Genomic DNA, 17423 nt, shown 5'->3' with positions numbered 1-17423 from the left:
ACTCCCGGTCCAGCTTAACGCATCTTGTAGTCGTGGGATATGGCCGCTTCACACAGCTGTCCTTTGAAATCCAGCTCGAAGGTAAAGTCCAAGTCTCGCTGCAGGTCAAGAGAAGGAGAAAAGAAAGATGGTTGTCAGAGAGAGAGAGAGGGGAGGTAGTGATTAAAAAAAAAAATACGTAGAAGAAACTGAAAAAAAAAAAGCAATGTTTTATACAGTCTACGGAGCACAGTCAGATTTCCCATTTTGACCTGACAGCAGGATATGGTGTTAAGTAAGCCCAGAGTGTTTGTGTGAGACAACAGGAAGAAGAGAGCCCCTCTTATCCATCCCAGAGGGGGAGGAGAGGATACGGACAGGGTCAACAATAGAATCTGTTGTTGTTTGTGTGGAAGTCACTGCAGTGCTGCTGATTGCTTGACCGCTATCCAACAGTGAGGAGAAAACAATCTGTTGTGGGCAGGCAGCGCAGGAAATTAATCTTTTCTTAGCTAGGATACATATATATATATATATATATATATATATATATATATATATAAAGATAAGAGCTCAAATAATACTGTGAAACACTGTTATATATTATATTTGTATTATACATTTTCTTACGTTCTATATTTTCCTATATATTCTATGGACTGTTTATAAAAATGGACAACGAGTCTCCACTTCATCTCCCTGTACAAAAGTGAAGCCAAAATATCCCAGATATGCCAGCTGGGATGCCAGCTTGTAATTTTGGAGCCGGAGTCTGCGCAGTAGTGATCTGGCTGTGGAGCTACGGTATCAAAGTCCCGCCCATACAACCGCCTGACCAATCGCAAGTCAATCCCAGCTGTCAATCATGAAGTTTCACTCCATTTTTATAGCGTACAAAGAAACATAGCAGAAAAAATGAACACTTTAACAAGCATCAGCACGATAACAACTACCTAAAATGACAGAAACCATGTTTGGGAAAATGTATTTGACGTGTACTTTGATTTTTTTTAGATGTCTTATCCTCTAACATGGAGGATAGATATCTTTTGGCTTCACTTGTACAGTCTATGCATCGACCCCTGATATACTGTATCCACACATAATAAATTGCCACTAAACATCACTTAGTGACTAATACATCACTTCACAGCAGATATCATTGGTGTTATTATTCCCCATACTACACAATACCAACAATAGAAGGTACAAATACTCACAATGTTTTTCTCATTAGGCTTCATGTCAATGCTGCCGACGATCTCCTCTCCTCTCCGCACCGTCAAATAGTCCTCCAGGTAAAACACTGTCTGCTTCCAGTGGGTGTATTGAGCATCTGGTGCTGGGACACACACACACACACACACACACACACACACACACACACACACACACACACACAAACACACAAACAGAAACACACATTTCAAAAATGTACATCAGCCCTTTCAATCTTATAATGAAGCCGGACCACTTTCTAATAAAGTAGCCTTCATAAAGGATTTTGAAGTTGTGAATAACGACTTTAGTAATGGCTAATAAATCATGTATTGATGCTTTATAGATTTACTGGTTGCCAGGATGTGAAAAAACCCTTTGAGCATTGCCTAATTGGGATTCATCCACAATCTGGCAACCCAAACATTTTCTTATTAATCACTTATAACTGATTTGTAAAGCTTTAGTAAATTATTTATTAATCGCCAAGATAGCCATCAGTTACAATTGAATCCTTCATGAAGGCTTCCTGATAAGAAAGTTGTACCAACAAAGTTTTCAACTTTGGCAACACACCGACCAAACGTCCGAGATACAAGACAGCAGTAAATATGTCATTCTCTGGCCAATGATGCATTCTTTCAGTTGTCTACCCAGTTTAACCCTCTTCAGTATCACCAAGTATCTTATGTCTATATGCCAGCAAACACTGGGCAGAAGGCAGCGAGACAGCCTGGACAGGTTGTCAGTCCATCATGGGGCTACCAGAGGCAGTAATATACTCTTCTTTCTACCTGATGTGAATGTCAGGCATGAGAATAAACACAAACTGTACAATGGGAAGAACAGAGCTATGGGACTGAGTCTGTGTCCTTCTAGTTGTGAAGCGATGGTGCAAAGAGAGCAGGTAGCTCAACCTGAATTCAAGATCACAGCGCTGAAGTGAAAGGCGGGAAATGCATGACTGCATTCTTGACCTCTCCACTGTTGCACATGACAATCTTCTTTCATCACTTTGTATTTATTGTGCCATCTTATGTGCACTCCTCTGTGTGTATATGTTTGTTGTGTGTTTGTGTGTGCATGCATGGAAACACAGACAACAGGTACAATCTGACACACCAACCCTAAAATAGGCGAGAACATCCCCAGTGCCCTGACCATCACAGAGACTCAAAAGGTCAGTAGCCCTTAAATCGAATTTCTGCCAGCTGGGCAGGTAGCTCTGCCTTTAAGGGGGAGCTCTTTGTGAGTCCATAGATGAAAGGGCTTGTCAATCACCATGGCTGCTGCACAGGCTGGGCTCTCTGTTTCCTTTGGGCAGAATTCAATAAAGACACTGACAAGCTAGCTGTGTTTTTTATGCTTATTTAGTAGATGAGATGGCATTTCTATTGACTAGCATGAATTGCAATCTTTGACGCCTGTTTGCCTTTTTTTACTCCTTGACTGAGAGTATGTGTGTGCCTGTCATATGGGGAATCAGTTGCACACTTTGGCTCTCTCACTGTGTGTACGTTTCTGATCTGTATCTTAAAGTTTTGGCAGACGAAGAGTCTTTGGGTCTGACATTGAAAAACTTGCTTGACAGACAAACTTACAGAAAATCAATAGAGGGGAAGTGGGTAGGGCAGAGGAGGAAATATATTATTTATATAAAATATAATATCAAATTATTGATATATAGTTCTCTTTATGGAAAAGATACAAGGTCCTGGTGATGCCATCATTTGATATACAAGATTATCAGTACCAGAGGCCGCACAGATGTATTGTTCAAACCAACCTTTACTCTGATACGGTCTGCTCTACGTCCCATTTTAATGTACAATATTTACCACTACCACTAGAGGTCAGTCACACACAGATTTTGACACAACATCATCTTTTCACTCCAATCCAGGACTGTTTCGATCATGACAATCAGCCTGATCTGAACTGCTCTAATGTAAAGTGACAATAACGTTTACTATTGTGATAGATGCCTTTAAAGTCTTAACGCAGACCACATTAGAAAGGATTGCTCTTTTTATGTATTAGTAGAGGGCCACTGTATAACCTAGGGTGCTGTATGCCTGTTACTCCCATTTGACTTCACTACATTAATACTGCAAGTGCCTAGTGAAGCTGTCCACCTGATGGTCATGATTTCAGGCTCCTTGGAACATTTGGTTCCACATAAAATGTTTGCCTGTGGATGTTTTCTGTCTGCTCAATGAAGTGAAATTTGGTTCCAGTTCATATGAAACAAATCCAGCCATATCCTCCCTTGTTCTCTTATTTTTCCTCCCTTGCAGTAGTGTGTGAAGTACTTCCTACCAGCATGAACCACACCACAACTCACAACCTAATGTCTATGGTCTGGGTTCCCCAGCTATGATTTAGCTAAATGTAAAGTTATAGTTTGTGAATATTTAACTCTCATTGTTTGTTTATGTCCAGTACTGGATAGTCAAATACACTTTTTAAACTAGAGTGAGATGAAAAGATTGATACCACTCTCATCTGCATGTTAAATATTAAGCTACAGCCACGACTCGGTTAGCTTAGCTTGCTGAAAGCAGAGGGAAACAGCTAGCCTGGCACTGTCTAAAAATGTATGAAAATATGCACCTACCAGCACCTCCAAGTTTGACTAATTAACACATTATACCTTGTTGGGATATCCTGAATGAAACAAGTTTAGTGGTTTTACGTGATGTTAAGTCGTTTTTATCTTTGGATTGACCAGGCCGTTTTCCTCCGGCTCCCAGCCGTTGTGCTAATCTAAGCTAACTGTTGCTGGCTCTAGCTGCATATTTAACGTACAGACATCTGTCTGCTACAGACAGGAGACAGTTAGCTTAGCATAGCATAAAAACTTAAGCAGGGGTAAACAACTAGCCTGGCTGAGGGTAACACATTTAAACTAACTAACTAATTAACACATCTAAACACTATTACGTTGAGGACTTTTTTGTCCACCTGTTCAGAGGTCTGTGCTTTCATGCATTCAAACAGATACATTTTTTACAGCATTAGTTGTAAGGGCTGTTTGATTTCAAGTTTAGCCCATTACATAATTACTTTTGTTCCCTTGCTGAGAATCAGGAGGGCCAGCTTCTTTTACATTGCAAATTTCATCTCTACAGAGCTCACTGAAGCCATTAAAGGTCCAGTGTGTAATGTTTTTAGTTGTTCATTCTCAAAATCTGTGTTGCCCGTTCACAAACTTTAGAGATTAGATTCTCTGCCCGAGCCCGAGCCCGAGCCCCAACATGACCCGACCCGACCCTGCGGGCTTGATTTGTTGGGCCCGATCTAAGCTCTAACAAACTCGTCCTTTTCATGAATATTTACCACCACCATCAATTCCAAGTATTCCTTTTGGCTTAAAATTTTACATTTGCATGAACTGGGGTAGACGCTCCATATTCATGCACCATCTTGAAATAGGTTAGCCGGTAAGGGACATACAGGACATACTGCGCCGCCTTTTCGCGTTTTCGCAGGTGCTGCTAATGGGTATCGTCGCTTCCCGGACCTGGCAAGTTTGAAGAAGGAAACATGGAGGACCACACGTATTCAAATTCCAAATGTTCCTTGTTCTTTGCCCAGAAAAAGAAAAAGGATATTGAAAAGAGCAAGAGACCGGCGTCATCAGAAAAAAGCATGAAGGCTACCACAGCTGTAACACGTACTTTGAACTGCGTGGCGCGAGAGAGTTCGAGATATATGATGTCGATGCTAGATGGGAGAAATTCCCACACATTGGACCTTTAAGAGATGACAGCATATCAAATTGGAACCAAAAGTGCTGTTTTATTGCTTTGAAGGCTGGTAATCAAAAAAGAGATTTATATATTTTTTAGACTACCATCACTATAATACATTTGTACATTTTTTGAACATTATTGTTCTCATACTTACACTGTACACACAGATCGCTGTATGAAACCATGTGTTAGGGATCTTACCGGTGGAGAAACCAGTCTTCTTGTGACACTTGGTGAACTCAATGTTGAAGTAAGTGACCAGTGCATGGATGTAGTCATTCCTTTGGACCTGCAGGCAGAACGCTGAGGTAAATGAGAGGTCCTCAGTCTTCACTGTGTAGATGTCCACCTCCTGTGGGAGTAAAGAGATGGCCTCTTCTCAAATATCCGGAGCACATAAACAAAACTATGACAACGATCTCCCTATTCACATCTTGTTCTCTTTTAAAATGAATATTTTGATATTTTGGGAAGTATGCGTAGAGTTAAAAAAAATATGAAGCTACCGCCAGCAGCTGGTTAGATTAGCACAAAGACTGAAAATGGGGAAAAAGCTAGCTGGCTTAACAACGACAAAAATTAAACAATAATGTTGTAGATTAGACAAACTAGATTAGTTAGCTGTAGTTGTGCTGGTAGGCCGATGTTTACTACTTGGACAGAGCCAAGCTAGCTGTTTTCCACTGCTTCCAGTCTAAACTAAGCTAACTGGCTGCTGGCGTTATTTTTAGGGTACAGACCAGTCTATGGTACAGACCAGTGTTTACAGAGTAAAATAATGCTAGCAGAGCTTCACTTCAGGAGGTAGGCTTGTGAAGACGTGTCATCCATCTTTATACACAGTCTTTGTTACAGACGTGTGAGTGCAATCGTTCTTCTCATTTAACTCTTGGCTATTCCTTTACTCTGTAGTTCTGACCTCAATCAGCTTTAAACCACCAACTAATGATCCTGCAATCTTACAACAATCTAAAAATGCTTTAGAAACAAATCCCAAAAAATTCTATAATGCAATACATTAAGGAAACCAAAAAAAAAAAAAAACACAAAGAAATACAGCACCGCTTCTACCTGCAGACAGATATAGGGTTACCAGACTCCAGTGGGACTGTGCTAATATAATAACCATCAATAATTAAGCCAGTAACCCTTGTGTAGGTAGGACAAAGATAGGTCATCTGGAGCTCTAACTATGGTCAGGCTCCAGATGTTAATCACGCATGGTGCTGGAAACCCTAAATCTGTAAGTACTTTGGTTCAAGTCAGTTTAACAGGGTATCTGATAACCCATTGTCCCACGAGGACATGTTCTGAGAAGAACATGTTGTTTCCAGATCCTAGTTTACTGTCAGGTGAACGGCACTGCGCCAACATATCACGTTAGCTTTGATCGCTGTGTAACACAGGGGGGTGCAGCTCATATGAAAACCCACAGTACCCAGCGGGGTAAAAATGTAGGCAGAGGTGTGATAATCTTGTTTCATGTACCAGCGGTGATATTAGTTATTCACTGACTTTGGTGCCAGATGCCACATTAGTTAGAGGAATGAGCCTTATGTTTGCTGCCAATCAAAACAATGCTGTATTAATGTCAGATCCCCACCCCTCCTGCTGTCTTTAGAAAAATATCACCCCCATAAACACATTTACCAGATATTTACTCTGGTCATGCAGTACAAACTTCTCAAAGTCACATTTCAAAGTTTAAGTAATATAGAATGCACTGCAATGTTTACACCCTTGCAATTACTCTGAAGGCGAAATGAAACATTTAAGAGCCCTATCATGCAGGTTGTTAATGTAAATTAATTATTTTCTGCAGGATTATACTTGGTTATGATCCTCACTGAGTCTTGCTACCAAAGTTTCAAGCAGCAGTTTAATAACACGAGGTCCTATGTGTACTACTCCGTGGCTATACAACTTTAATGAGGTCGGTCAGTGATCCATTTGAAAACAATTAAGCTTGTCAGCAGGGAATCACTGTTGTAAGGCTTCTATTTAATTTATTTATTTTGTTTACAAGATCCCAAGCAGCATTCCCATCAGCTTCATAGATTTTTCTATTAAACTCTCATGACTGATCTCGTTGCTGGTTTTATGTAATATCTCACTGCATTATAAATGAAAGGCTATGTGATATCAAAGGAAATAAAAACTGGAAAACAAGTAGCGCATAGCCAGAGGTGGAAAGTAACGAAATACATTTACTCACGTTACTGTATTGAGTAGTTTTGTTGTGTATTTTTCAAGTAGTTTTTAAAATCGGTAATTTAAAATGTATTTTATTACGTTTTGAGTGAAGTATTGTATTTCGCTACGTTACAAATCCCATCCATTACTGAGTAAAAAAAACAAAACTTTGTCTAACGAAAACCGAAAGGAAGAAAAAAAAACGCGCCCGGAACCACTACAGTGACAAATGATCAGCATCTAGGCTGCCTACCAGGCGCCAAGTCTTTCAGTAGGAGACTGAGAACAAGATGGAGGTGGATCAGGCGAGCGGCGTCGGTTCAGAGACGGTTTCGGTAGAAATGCAAGCTGAAACATCGAATTCTGCTGCCCAAAATGACGAAAAATCCTTGGCCACATTTGAAAGGCTGTTTTTCATTTAAATTCAAGAGGGCCAACACCATATCATCATGCAATGCCAGATGTGCCTGCCAAAGGTGACTGAACTGGCAGCATTCAATAACTCCACATCTAATCTGCAGAAGCATGTTTTGGTAAGTATTTGTGCATTGGTACTTCAAACAAAGTTTTCATGACTAATAGCAAATTTGCTATTATTATTATTGGCAATTGCCAATTAGCAAAACAACATGTTTCGTGGCATTACTAATTTTTGTCTAACACTAGCAACCCGTAGGACAATGTATAGGACACTGGCTAAATTAATTCACATACATCTAATGTTTTATGTTTTTATTACATGTGTAAACATTTGTATAGATGTTTATACATTTGTATAGATTTTTCTTTAATTAAAAACAAAAAAGTTTTGGATACATGACCCCTTTTCCTATTTTCACTACATGGGAGAGATCCCCCGCCTCGTTTTACAGTTGTTTTTTATGTAACAAGGTAACTTTTAATTAAAGTACATTTTAAATGAACTACTTATTACTTTTACTTGAGTCATTTTTCAGATAGGTAATTTCACTTGTACTTGAGAAACATTTCATCAAAGCTTTGGTACTTTTACTTGAGTACAATATTTTAGTACTTTTTCCACCTCTGCGCACAGCAAGGGTTGTAGTGAGGTGCTGATCACTGGAGGTAGACTTGAAAATTAGAATTAAAATGTCGCACAGTCTGGCTCCATATGCATATCTCTATGTTTTGGCCCCTCAGGCCTTCTTCAAATTAACAATGACAACAAATCGATAATCAGCAACATGAGAAAAGCAATACTGAAGTCAAGGTATGATTGATCACACAGCAATTTTTTACCAGGACAGAGGTGAGACAGGGGAGAGCCGTCCAATCAATTGCGGAGATAAGAAGGTCACTGTGACAAGAAGCACAATCAGGTGGACGAGACGGGCTGCTTTTGACATGCATGGCACAGCAGCCTGATCAGTCTAATCCACACAGGGAGACGCAAAGACAGGGCATCAGCTGCACATTGAGGTTATACCCATAGCAGCCACAGCATGTCATACAGTACAATATGTTTACCAATCAATCAATATCACTGAGTAGTTATAGTACTGTAAATGTATGTGTGTGTTTTACCACTGTAATCATGATGGCATCTCTGCATTATAGTTTATAATAGCCATCTTACTTAGCATTCTCTATGGCTCAACTTCTAATGTATTGACATTGTACAGCATAATCAATCATTATTACATACTGTATGGTCAGCTCATTTACTTCTGGTACAGTTTTTTTTCCAGCTAGCAAATGTGGTCCAGCTTTAGAAAATGGTGGTAACGGTAAAAATGTGTCATGTAAATGTTGAGAAAACAATCTCCCCACAAGGTCCATTTAGTAGCCGTTCTCAAAAGGCTAAACATTTGTGCAAGTATCTCACCAAATGGGTGGTGGCTCATCCGTACTTAAAGGTCCCATGGCACTTTATGAGGTTTTTTAACATTAATATGAGTTCCCCCAGCCTGCCTATGGTCCCCCAGTGGCTAGAAATGGCTATAGGTGTAAACCGAGCCCTGGGTATCCTGCTCTGCCTTTGAGAAAATGAAAGCTCAGATGGGCCGATCTGGAATCTTCCCTGTATGACGCCATAAGGGGAAAGGTTACCTCCCCTTTCTCTGCTTTGCCCACCCAGAGAATTTGGCCCACCCATGAGAAAGAGAGACACATCATGGCTTGCAAACGAGCGAAAGCATGGCAGTTGGTCAAGGCCACACCCCCACCCTCCACCTTGCCTCTCCTCTCTCCTCCTCAATACAGCTCAACAGTCCCGCCCCTCCTCTGAGAGACCTTGGGTTCCGGAAGTAAATTTCCCATTCATTTCTCCCATTGACGTCTGGAAAAATCCGTACATAAAGAGTTTTAGACCATGCCTTAGGCTAACCAGATGGTAAGTGACTCATAAGCATACAACGTATCATTTTGAGTAAAAAAACGAACAGAAAACCTCCAAAAAGTCAAAAGTACAAGACTGTGTACATATCGTCATTTCAGAGCGAAGGAACTACTCATCCCATAAACCACCGTGCACCACTGAATAAAGGAAGCTACGTTAGTTTAACTAACTATGCTAATTCGGCTAACCACTAGCTGAGACAGCATGTAATAACTTTAAAAGACCCTCAAAATAAAACCTGAAAATAACCGTTAAAACGGCTGTTGCGTCAGCTGTAGCCTGCATTCCCAGTTTGAAGTTTGAGTTAACGTTATTTTAGACTGAATCAAGCTGTCGGCTAGCAGTTTGCCGAATTAGCTGTTAGCTAAACTAACGTTAGCTTCCCGGCAGAGGCTAACGGCAGAAGCGTGGAACAGATAGTGATTTGTGCAGTGTCGTAAATCCTCGTAAAACAGGATTAGCATTTTGCGCATGCGCATGACGGATCGCGCCAGCAGCTCCCCCTCCTCACCAGCATGAGTTCCACCAATCAGAGGCATCACTGTGGGTCTGTTGGAATGTTCAGGATTGTGGGTAATGGAGTACTTATCCAAGAAATTGCGAATAAAAGACATTTATCTCAAAACAAGGTTGGTGCCCCATGAACTTTTGGCGTCTATATGAGCATATGTTGCTTAGTCATGTCGTAGCTGGTTTTAAGTCTACCATCGACAGTTATGGCTTATACTCCAATTGTCAATGGAGAAATTGCATTGTATTTTTACTTTCGGAACCCGCTGTGGGCGGGTCTGTTGAGCTCTATAGCATTTAAAGCTACAGACACAGAAATGGCACGTCCTAAGGAAAGCTCATTGTGGGACTGGCTCTAGTGGCTTTAATTCTGCACCAAGGCTGAATTTCAGGAAAGAGACTTCAGATACAGTATTAGGGGACCACTAAGGTCTATATAAAAAGCATCCAAAAAGCAGCATGTCATAGGACCTTTAATGAAAAGCAACGTCGGTCAAAGTCATGCTTCATCTAATATAAGCCGTAACAGTGGTAGGGCTGATGGGACGGCCCGGGGCGGGAGGATGGAAAATGTCTCTTTAATTTTTAAATCCCATTGTTGACAGGTTTGCTATATACACCAATGTAAACTCTCATCTGCACTGCATTGGGTCAACAGCAAAGATTTATTCAGGCATGAACTGATCATCTGCCACCAGCAAAGAGTATTGTCAATATTTTACTAACCTTGATGAGGCAGGAGTTGGTCACCACCTGTTTAGGGTCCACTACGTCCACCAGTGGTTCTTTCATGGCAACATTACGGATACAGGTCATGTCGAAGCCATACACGTTCTCCCACCCTGCCAAATATAGCATCAGCCAGCATGTTTTTTTAGTGAATCTTTGTAAACTGCAAACACATGACATAGTTTTCTTCTTTCCAAGTTTTAATTCAGTTTATTCAGTTTTCTAGGCTGGGAGAAGCCACAGGAGATACAGTACAAACTGTTAGGCTCCTGCTGTAAAACAATAGGTCTTACTCCCAGAGCATCCCATAATACTTTGATTTACGCCCCAGAGTTAGACCGCCTGTCAGTTTAGAACCGTTTTTTCTTTTGACAGATAAAAGTCCTATTGTATTCGGTGATGATTTATAAACATGAGCCTCCTTGAACGCGGCCTCCACTCTTGCCTAGAAAATCCTTGCAGCTTTGGCTAAATCATGCCATACATTATTCATTAGGCTCCTTAAGATAGTGTGTGGGCAAACATTTCTATCGTGGCCCAAAAGGCAAGAACTACTTGAGTGTGTCGGAGAGCTGGTGATAATGAACAGGTCACAAACCCTGCAGGGAAGTGTAATGCACTGTATTTGCATTTGTTGTTGCCCACTTAACTCTTGGCTGCACTTAACTTGTGCAGCCCAGAGTAGCACTAATGACCGCAGGATGCTCTTAGAATACCGGAGTGCTTCAGAAGGCCACTTTAAAAGGTCATCTAGCCCAGAGAAAAAGAAGTTTGTGGTTAATATGTGCACTTGTGTCACTACTCGTCTCAGTCTGGTATGTGTGTATAAACTTCACAAATACAGAATAATGGTATCCAGACATCATTGGAAAGCTTTTGCAGTGCAGTGAGCAAATTATATGACTTTATGGTGCAGTGTGGTTGTGTAATTTCCCAGATGTATGGGGGAGTGTGGGTAGGAGGTCTATTTGCTATTGTCCTGTTTGCGTGCCTGTTGTCATCTAGGTTGTGCACTGGCTTAACACTGTCTCTGATGCTTTGTGTCCAGCAAGCAAAACATCGCCCACAGTCCTCCCAGCAGGTTTAGAGTGGGATGATACAGAGATGGAGAGGCTTGTTGACTTATAATATAAATTTCCACCCCCAGTGTTATGCCTGAGGAAAAGCTTTTCAAAATAATTTGCAGAGCTGGAAAGGTTGTGCATGAGTACACCCACACTCGTGTGGGTACAATGCAGAGGTGTGGACAGTGTTCTGCATCCATGGTTCACTTAAAATGTGAAGACATAATCCTGGTTACAGCGACCCAAGAACTAGGCAGTGGGTACAGTACACGTATGTGTCATTCAACCCAGTCTCATGATCACGTTATTTAATCTATTGATTCGTGTTCACGGGGACGTTTTTTTCGTGGTGGCCAGCACAAAAAGGTAAACTAATGTATTTAAATGGGAAGCATATGTCGTGATCACAGCACAACTATGGTAGCGAGTAGTATGAAATGCCAAAAATCCGCGTAAGGAGGTTGGGGTGGTGGATGAGTCAAACAATAAAGGACTTTCACCCCGGAGGCCGGGGATCGTGTCCCGCGCGTTTTGTTTCCCCATTAACCATCTCGTTATTGTCGCGTTAACCATCCCGTTATTGTCTGTTACAGCAGCCGTCTCCCGGCGTGTGAGGCATCCTTTCCCCGTTGTTTTTTTATTGTCGCGCGTCCCCTGTGGCTGTGTCCCGGCATGTGAGGCGTCCTCCCCCGCAGCCGTGTCCCGGGGTGTGACGTTTGCTTTCCCCGTTAATCTCCGTATAGACCATTTCGTGCTGGTCACCACAGAAAAAACAAGATTGTTGTACACGAATCAATAGATTAATAATAACGTGCCAATTTCACGAACTGCCGTGAGACCGTGTTGTGTCATTTCACAGTCCAGGTTCAGGTAAAACACACATCCAGCCCCACATATTATACACTCTCACAGTGAACTTACAATGTATTTTGAAGTCTTTGTACTGCCTGTCCTCTATGGCCACCACGTACAGAGAGGCACGGTCAGGAAACATTAATCCACCGGGTTTCTGTTTGACAAATGAGGCAAGGAAATAACTCTGCAATAAATCCTGAACACATTGTAAAAAGGTCTACATTACAGCAGCGGTGACATTCCAGTCCTCAGCCAAGTACAAGTTGGAATTATTGAGGTGTTATTGTTCCCTCTGCGCACAGACTTATAGCAGAATAGCAGAGCTGTTCATGATGTAAGACTATAAGTATTATTTTCCAATTACAGAAGACAATAAACAATAATATGAGTAGTAGTTAATAATGTAACATCCCTGCTAACATCCCAGACTTCCTATTCACATAACATACTGTATATTCCCCAATCTGGCATGTTTTGAGTATATGATATCAACAATAAAGTTAATTTATATCTCTGGTTTTATCTGTGGTATCGTAGCTATTTAGTAGTATATATATTGCTTTATATTTTAAAGCAGAAGGTCGGGATCCCCATCTGGGGTTGCAAGTTTATTTTGAGGGGTAGCAAGATGGATGGAATGACAGCTCAATTCTGCCCAAAAGTCTCTTTTTTACACTGTAGTTGTGTTCAGCCAATAGGTTACTGGTAGCCGGCTACAGAGCTCCGAGAGCTGTTGGTCGTATCTGCGCTACATTGCTAGTTGAGTTTAGCTGACAAAAGGGGGAATTTGAGCCAGGTACAGAGCATTGTGACCTGCTGGTCGTTTTAGCTGACATTACAGTTAAGTTTAGCAAACAAAAGGTTAGCATCATGCGGCGATGACAGTTAAGTTCAGGCACCAAAACGACTAGTTTAGTTCAGGAAAATGCTAGTGGTTAAAACACTCCAGAGGAAAGAACATGTGTTTCCTGGGTTCCAGTCCAGCCACACTCCGGCCTTCCTCCGTTACTCACCATTCCCTCCTGCGAACCTCGGGGCGTCATTCCTCCATCTACATCTTACAACCTCAGCAAAAATCCCCATTCTCTCACAACCTCACCTGCTGATTCTAACAGCCGTAGTCACTTGGTCATACTAACTTTGCACTCGCCAGTAAATGTATAGGTTAGTTATCTCCTAATTAGGACTTATTACCTCACACTGTAATAATGAGACAAATTTCACATACTTATCTCAATTATAAAGAAAAATGCTTAATAATGAGAAACAGTTGAGTGCTTTTGAGTTACGGGATCCATACTGACAAGAAAGCAAAGCAGAAAACATACTCATGCTGCACAAAATGTAAATCTTTTTGGATAATTTACGTTTTAGGGCCTTTAAAAATTATTCATGCGATGAGGGGTTGCAAATAAACAGTGCTTTGTTTGGGGCTACTGTTTAAAAGGACGATAGTTGCGCTATATAAATGTCAGCCTAAATCTTGAAATACTTTACTCAAGTATTGGGTTGTAAGGATTATTACATTATTTGCTAATAATATTTACATTCATGATTCATTATTTCATGGCTATTGCGGTGTTGGTTTATTTTGTCTGGGATATTTGTTACTGATGTTACTTCCGGATCAACTTACATATCATGTCTACACACACACACACACACACACACACACACACACACACACACACACACACACACACACACACACACACACACACACACACACACACACACACCCTACCAGCCACTTGTCCCTGGCAAAGATGACGGTGTTGAGCATGGATTCATAGAAGAGGCAGTAGCCCATCCACTCAGCTATGATGATGTCAACCTTGTCAACAGGAAGCTCCACCTCTTCCACCTTGCCTTTGAAGATGGTGATCACTGCAACACACAACATATGTTTTAAGTCATAATAAGTTTTTCATATTTTGGCGTGAAAAAAAAGGGTCTTTACAAACCCCCTAAACAATAAAATGTAGGAATGATAATGCCTAAAAGTGTATAAATGAGTATTAAGGACATATCGAAAAGCAAAGTTATGTCTCAAATCGATACACCTATTAAACATGTGACACATAATAGGACAGTATTCTAACTGTGTGCAAGAAATAAACTGGTGTGTGAGACAGAAATACGTTTGTACAGTATGTGATACCATGACATCCACGGTGTCCTTATGAAAATCAACCCAGCTGGGGTTTACAATGAAGGAGTGGATCTTTGCCCTCTCTGGATTAGCAGACTTCAGCTTTGTTTGTTCTGCCTTGGCCAAAAGTTATTAAAGAGTTTCCCTGGTGATTCAAAGTGTCTGTCAGAATGACATGTGAACCCTGTTAGTCTAACTGGTGATTGCTTTCCTGCTTATTCACTGTCTGCAACTCAGAGTAAACATAGTGTAAACTCTCCTTTCAAATACTTGTGCATACTTGATATTCATAGGTTTATAGAGAGAACATTGGCTGACAGGGTGGGTTGTGGAGCTATCATTTGGTAGATGCACAGTCAGTAGCTTGGGAGTGCATTTTCAAAGTTAAAGGGGTGTTATAATGTAAACATATGCTTTGAAGTTTCATAAGTTGGCAGCGTGTGTGTGCAGATGAATACAAATAAGCCGGTCCAGTGCAGTATGGAAAAATGAACACAGGATCACAACGAGACTCTGTCCTCACAGATTAACGATTATTCAAAATCCTCAACGGTGTGATACCTATCACCACCCCTGTTCTTCTACTCCTCCTCCTCATGTGTATCTGCCAGCCTTCCCTCCCTCCTTCTCGTTCACTATGTCTGTCACGCCTGTAACCTAGTCTGTTGCTCCCTTCGCTGCAGATGAAGTGCAGTGTCAACAGAATGGAGCCAGGGGGGGAACAGCTGCAGGTCTTACCGCTGTCGAGGTGGTTGGCCTTGATGATCCTCTCTGAGTACTCGGATATACTGGAACATTCAATCTGGCAGAAAAGACATAACAACATTAAAGCTATAGTGCGTAGTTTCTGTTGCCCCCCCATGAGGAATTCTAAGTAATAACAACAACACTGTCGGCGCGTCCACATGATACAAGCCTTATGTGATCGTGCGCGCGACCCACCCCTCCTCGATGCAGTTGCTAGCAGCTAAGGAGGACAAGGAGGATTAAACAAACATGATGGACTCTTCAGAAGAGGTAAATATCTTCACTCGAGCTTCTACGCGGGAAAGTCACCGGACAACACAATCTTCTGAACATAGCCATACTGAGAAATACAGAGAGAGTTGTGTGGAGCTGATAGTCTTAATTAGCTTTGTAGCAACTCATTTGGCAATGGCTTTAATGTAACAGACGTTTATTAATATCAAAAAGTTACGCACTAAAGCTTTAAAACAACCATAGATGAAGGGCTATGATGCTATGAGGAAGATATGTTCAGTGGAATGTCTACAGCACTTGCAATAACACGTCCTCATGTCTATGTATAATGCCGCTTCAGAAGACTTCAAATGTTACTGGAATGCCTCAGATAAAAGCTCAATCGGCAGCAATTGACCATATGGATAACAGATGTACTCGGGCTAAATTTGAAGAGGGATGCAAGAACAAGAACACTGCCTTACATTATTTAAATCTGAACATTTGATGTTTATCCATATGTTTTGTTAGAAGTTTGTGACGGCGAGATGCCCTGGTAGCTCATCTGGTTGAACGTGCGCCCCCGTGTACCAAGGCTCAGTCCTATCGTACCGTACTTTGTATATATTATTTCATATGGCATCAGTGTGTACTGTAAGTGGCACAGTTACTGTTGTAGCAGCTAGTTTTAACTTGGTGGTTTAGTGCAGTGGTTCCCAACCTACAAGCCCCCTGCTAATTGTCACAAGATAAATCTAGAGATCATAAGATGATTCATGGGCGAGGAAAGAAGAAAAAAACAAAGTTCTGCTACCCAAAATTGTATTAATTTTTTTTAGGGATTTTTTTTGTTTTGGGAAATAATGGATTAGGGTCATGTGAGGTCACAAGCCAAAAAGGTTGGAAACAATAATTATAATCATATCATGCTTTTTGTTGTGTAAAATCTTAATCTGAAAAAAAACTGAAGCTGTCAAATAAAGTAAAGTATAAAGTATCGTAAAATGGAAATACTAGCAGAGCAAAGCGCAAGTACCTAAATATACTTTCCACCACTGCTAAAGACAGATGAGGCTGTTTTACCAGGATGCTATTTTTTTCCTTAGGTTAGTGGAATAGTGACAATCATTTACTGTACGTCCCACTGTGGCCCTTACAGGCAGTGGCATTCCCTTCGGTCATGTTCATATGGCTCCTCTGGCCCTTGAGGGATTTATCAGAGTGAATTCCAATTCCTTGTGTGTTTTGGAGTAAAGACAAATCCAGAATTGAATCTCTATTTTTGATGTATTGCTCCTGCAGCCACCATAAGGTGCTCTCTGGAGTAGAAAACAAGGTCATCTTTGTTCATTGTCTTTCTGTGGGTGGCTTCTATTGCAGTCGTGAATACGAACCCGCTTGCAAAAGATTTCAAAATTGAAAACTGGGCATCTGGATATTTGCCAGGAGGGGTTGGAATTACGAAGGGAAAGAATTCACAAGGTGACCAGCCTCTGTGCCGGTCCCTGAAACGCTGCCAGAGCATCCTACTTTAAGCAATTGAGTTAATGATTAGTCCTTCAACTTCCAGTTTCATTAGTCGTTTGACATTTCAAATTCTTTTAAATTATCCTCACCCCCACTGCTCTTTTCTTTGTCCCATGTCTCTC

At 41.1% G+C, this 17423-nt stretch overlaps 1 protein-coding gene across 4 annotated transcripts in view; it reads right to left on the bottom strand.

Annotated features, from left to right (window-relative positions):
* Window positions 1-17423, bottom strand: part of LOC120564790 (protein arginine N-methyltransferase 8-B) — a 33282-nt gene continuing 15859 nt past the window's right edge. For 3 of the 4 annotated variants that reach the window (XM_039810048.1, XM_039810051.1, XM_039810050.1), the window contains exons 4-10: window positions 15553-15616; window positions 14407-14549; window positions 12729-12816; window positions 10741-10856; window positions 5154-5304; window positions 1200-1321; window positions 1-98 (exon numbers count right to left, since the gene is read on the bottom strand). In XM_039810048.1, coding sequence (XP_039665982.1) covers window positions 15-98; window positions 1200-1321; window positions 5154-5304; window positions 10741-10856; window positions 12729-12816; window positions 14407-14549; window positions 15553-15616 — 768 coding nt within the window. In that variant the 3' untranslated portion in view covers window positions 1-14. Of the gene's footprint in view, window positions 99-1199; window positions 1322-5153; window positions 5305-7980; window positions 8537-10740; window positions 10857-12728; window positions 12817-14406; window positions 14550-15552; window positions 15617-17423 lie in introns of those variants that run through there. The other variant, XM_039810049.1, reaches the window with a different exon arrangement.

Source organism: Perca fluviatilis, chromosome 8 (assembly GCF_010015445.1).
Source record: "Perca fluviatilis chromosome 8, GENO_Pfluv_1.0, whole genome shotgun sequence".
Classification (NCBI taxonomy): Eukaryota; Metazoa; Chordata; class Actinopteri; order Perciformes; family Percidae; genus Perca; species Perca fluviatilis.
The sequence above is the reverse complement of the archived record's forward strand: the minus strand, read 5'-3'. Positions and strand labels throughout refer to the sequence as shown.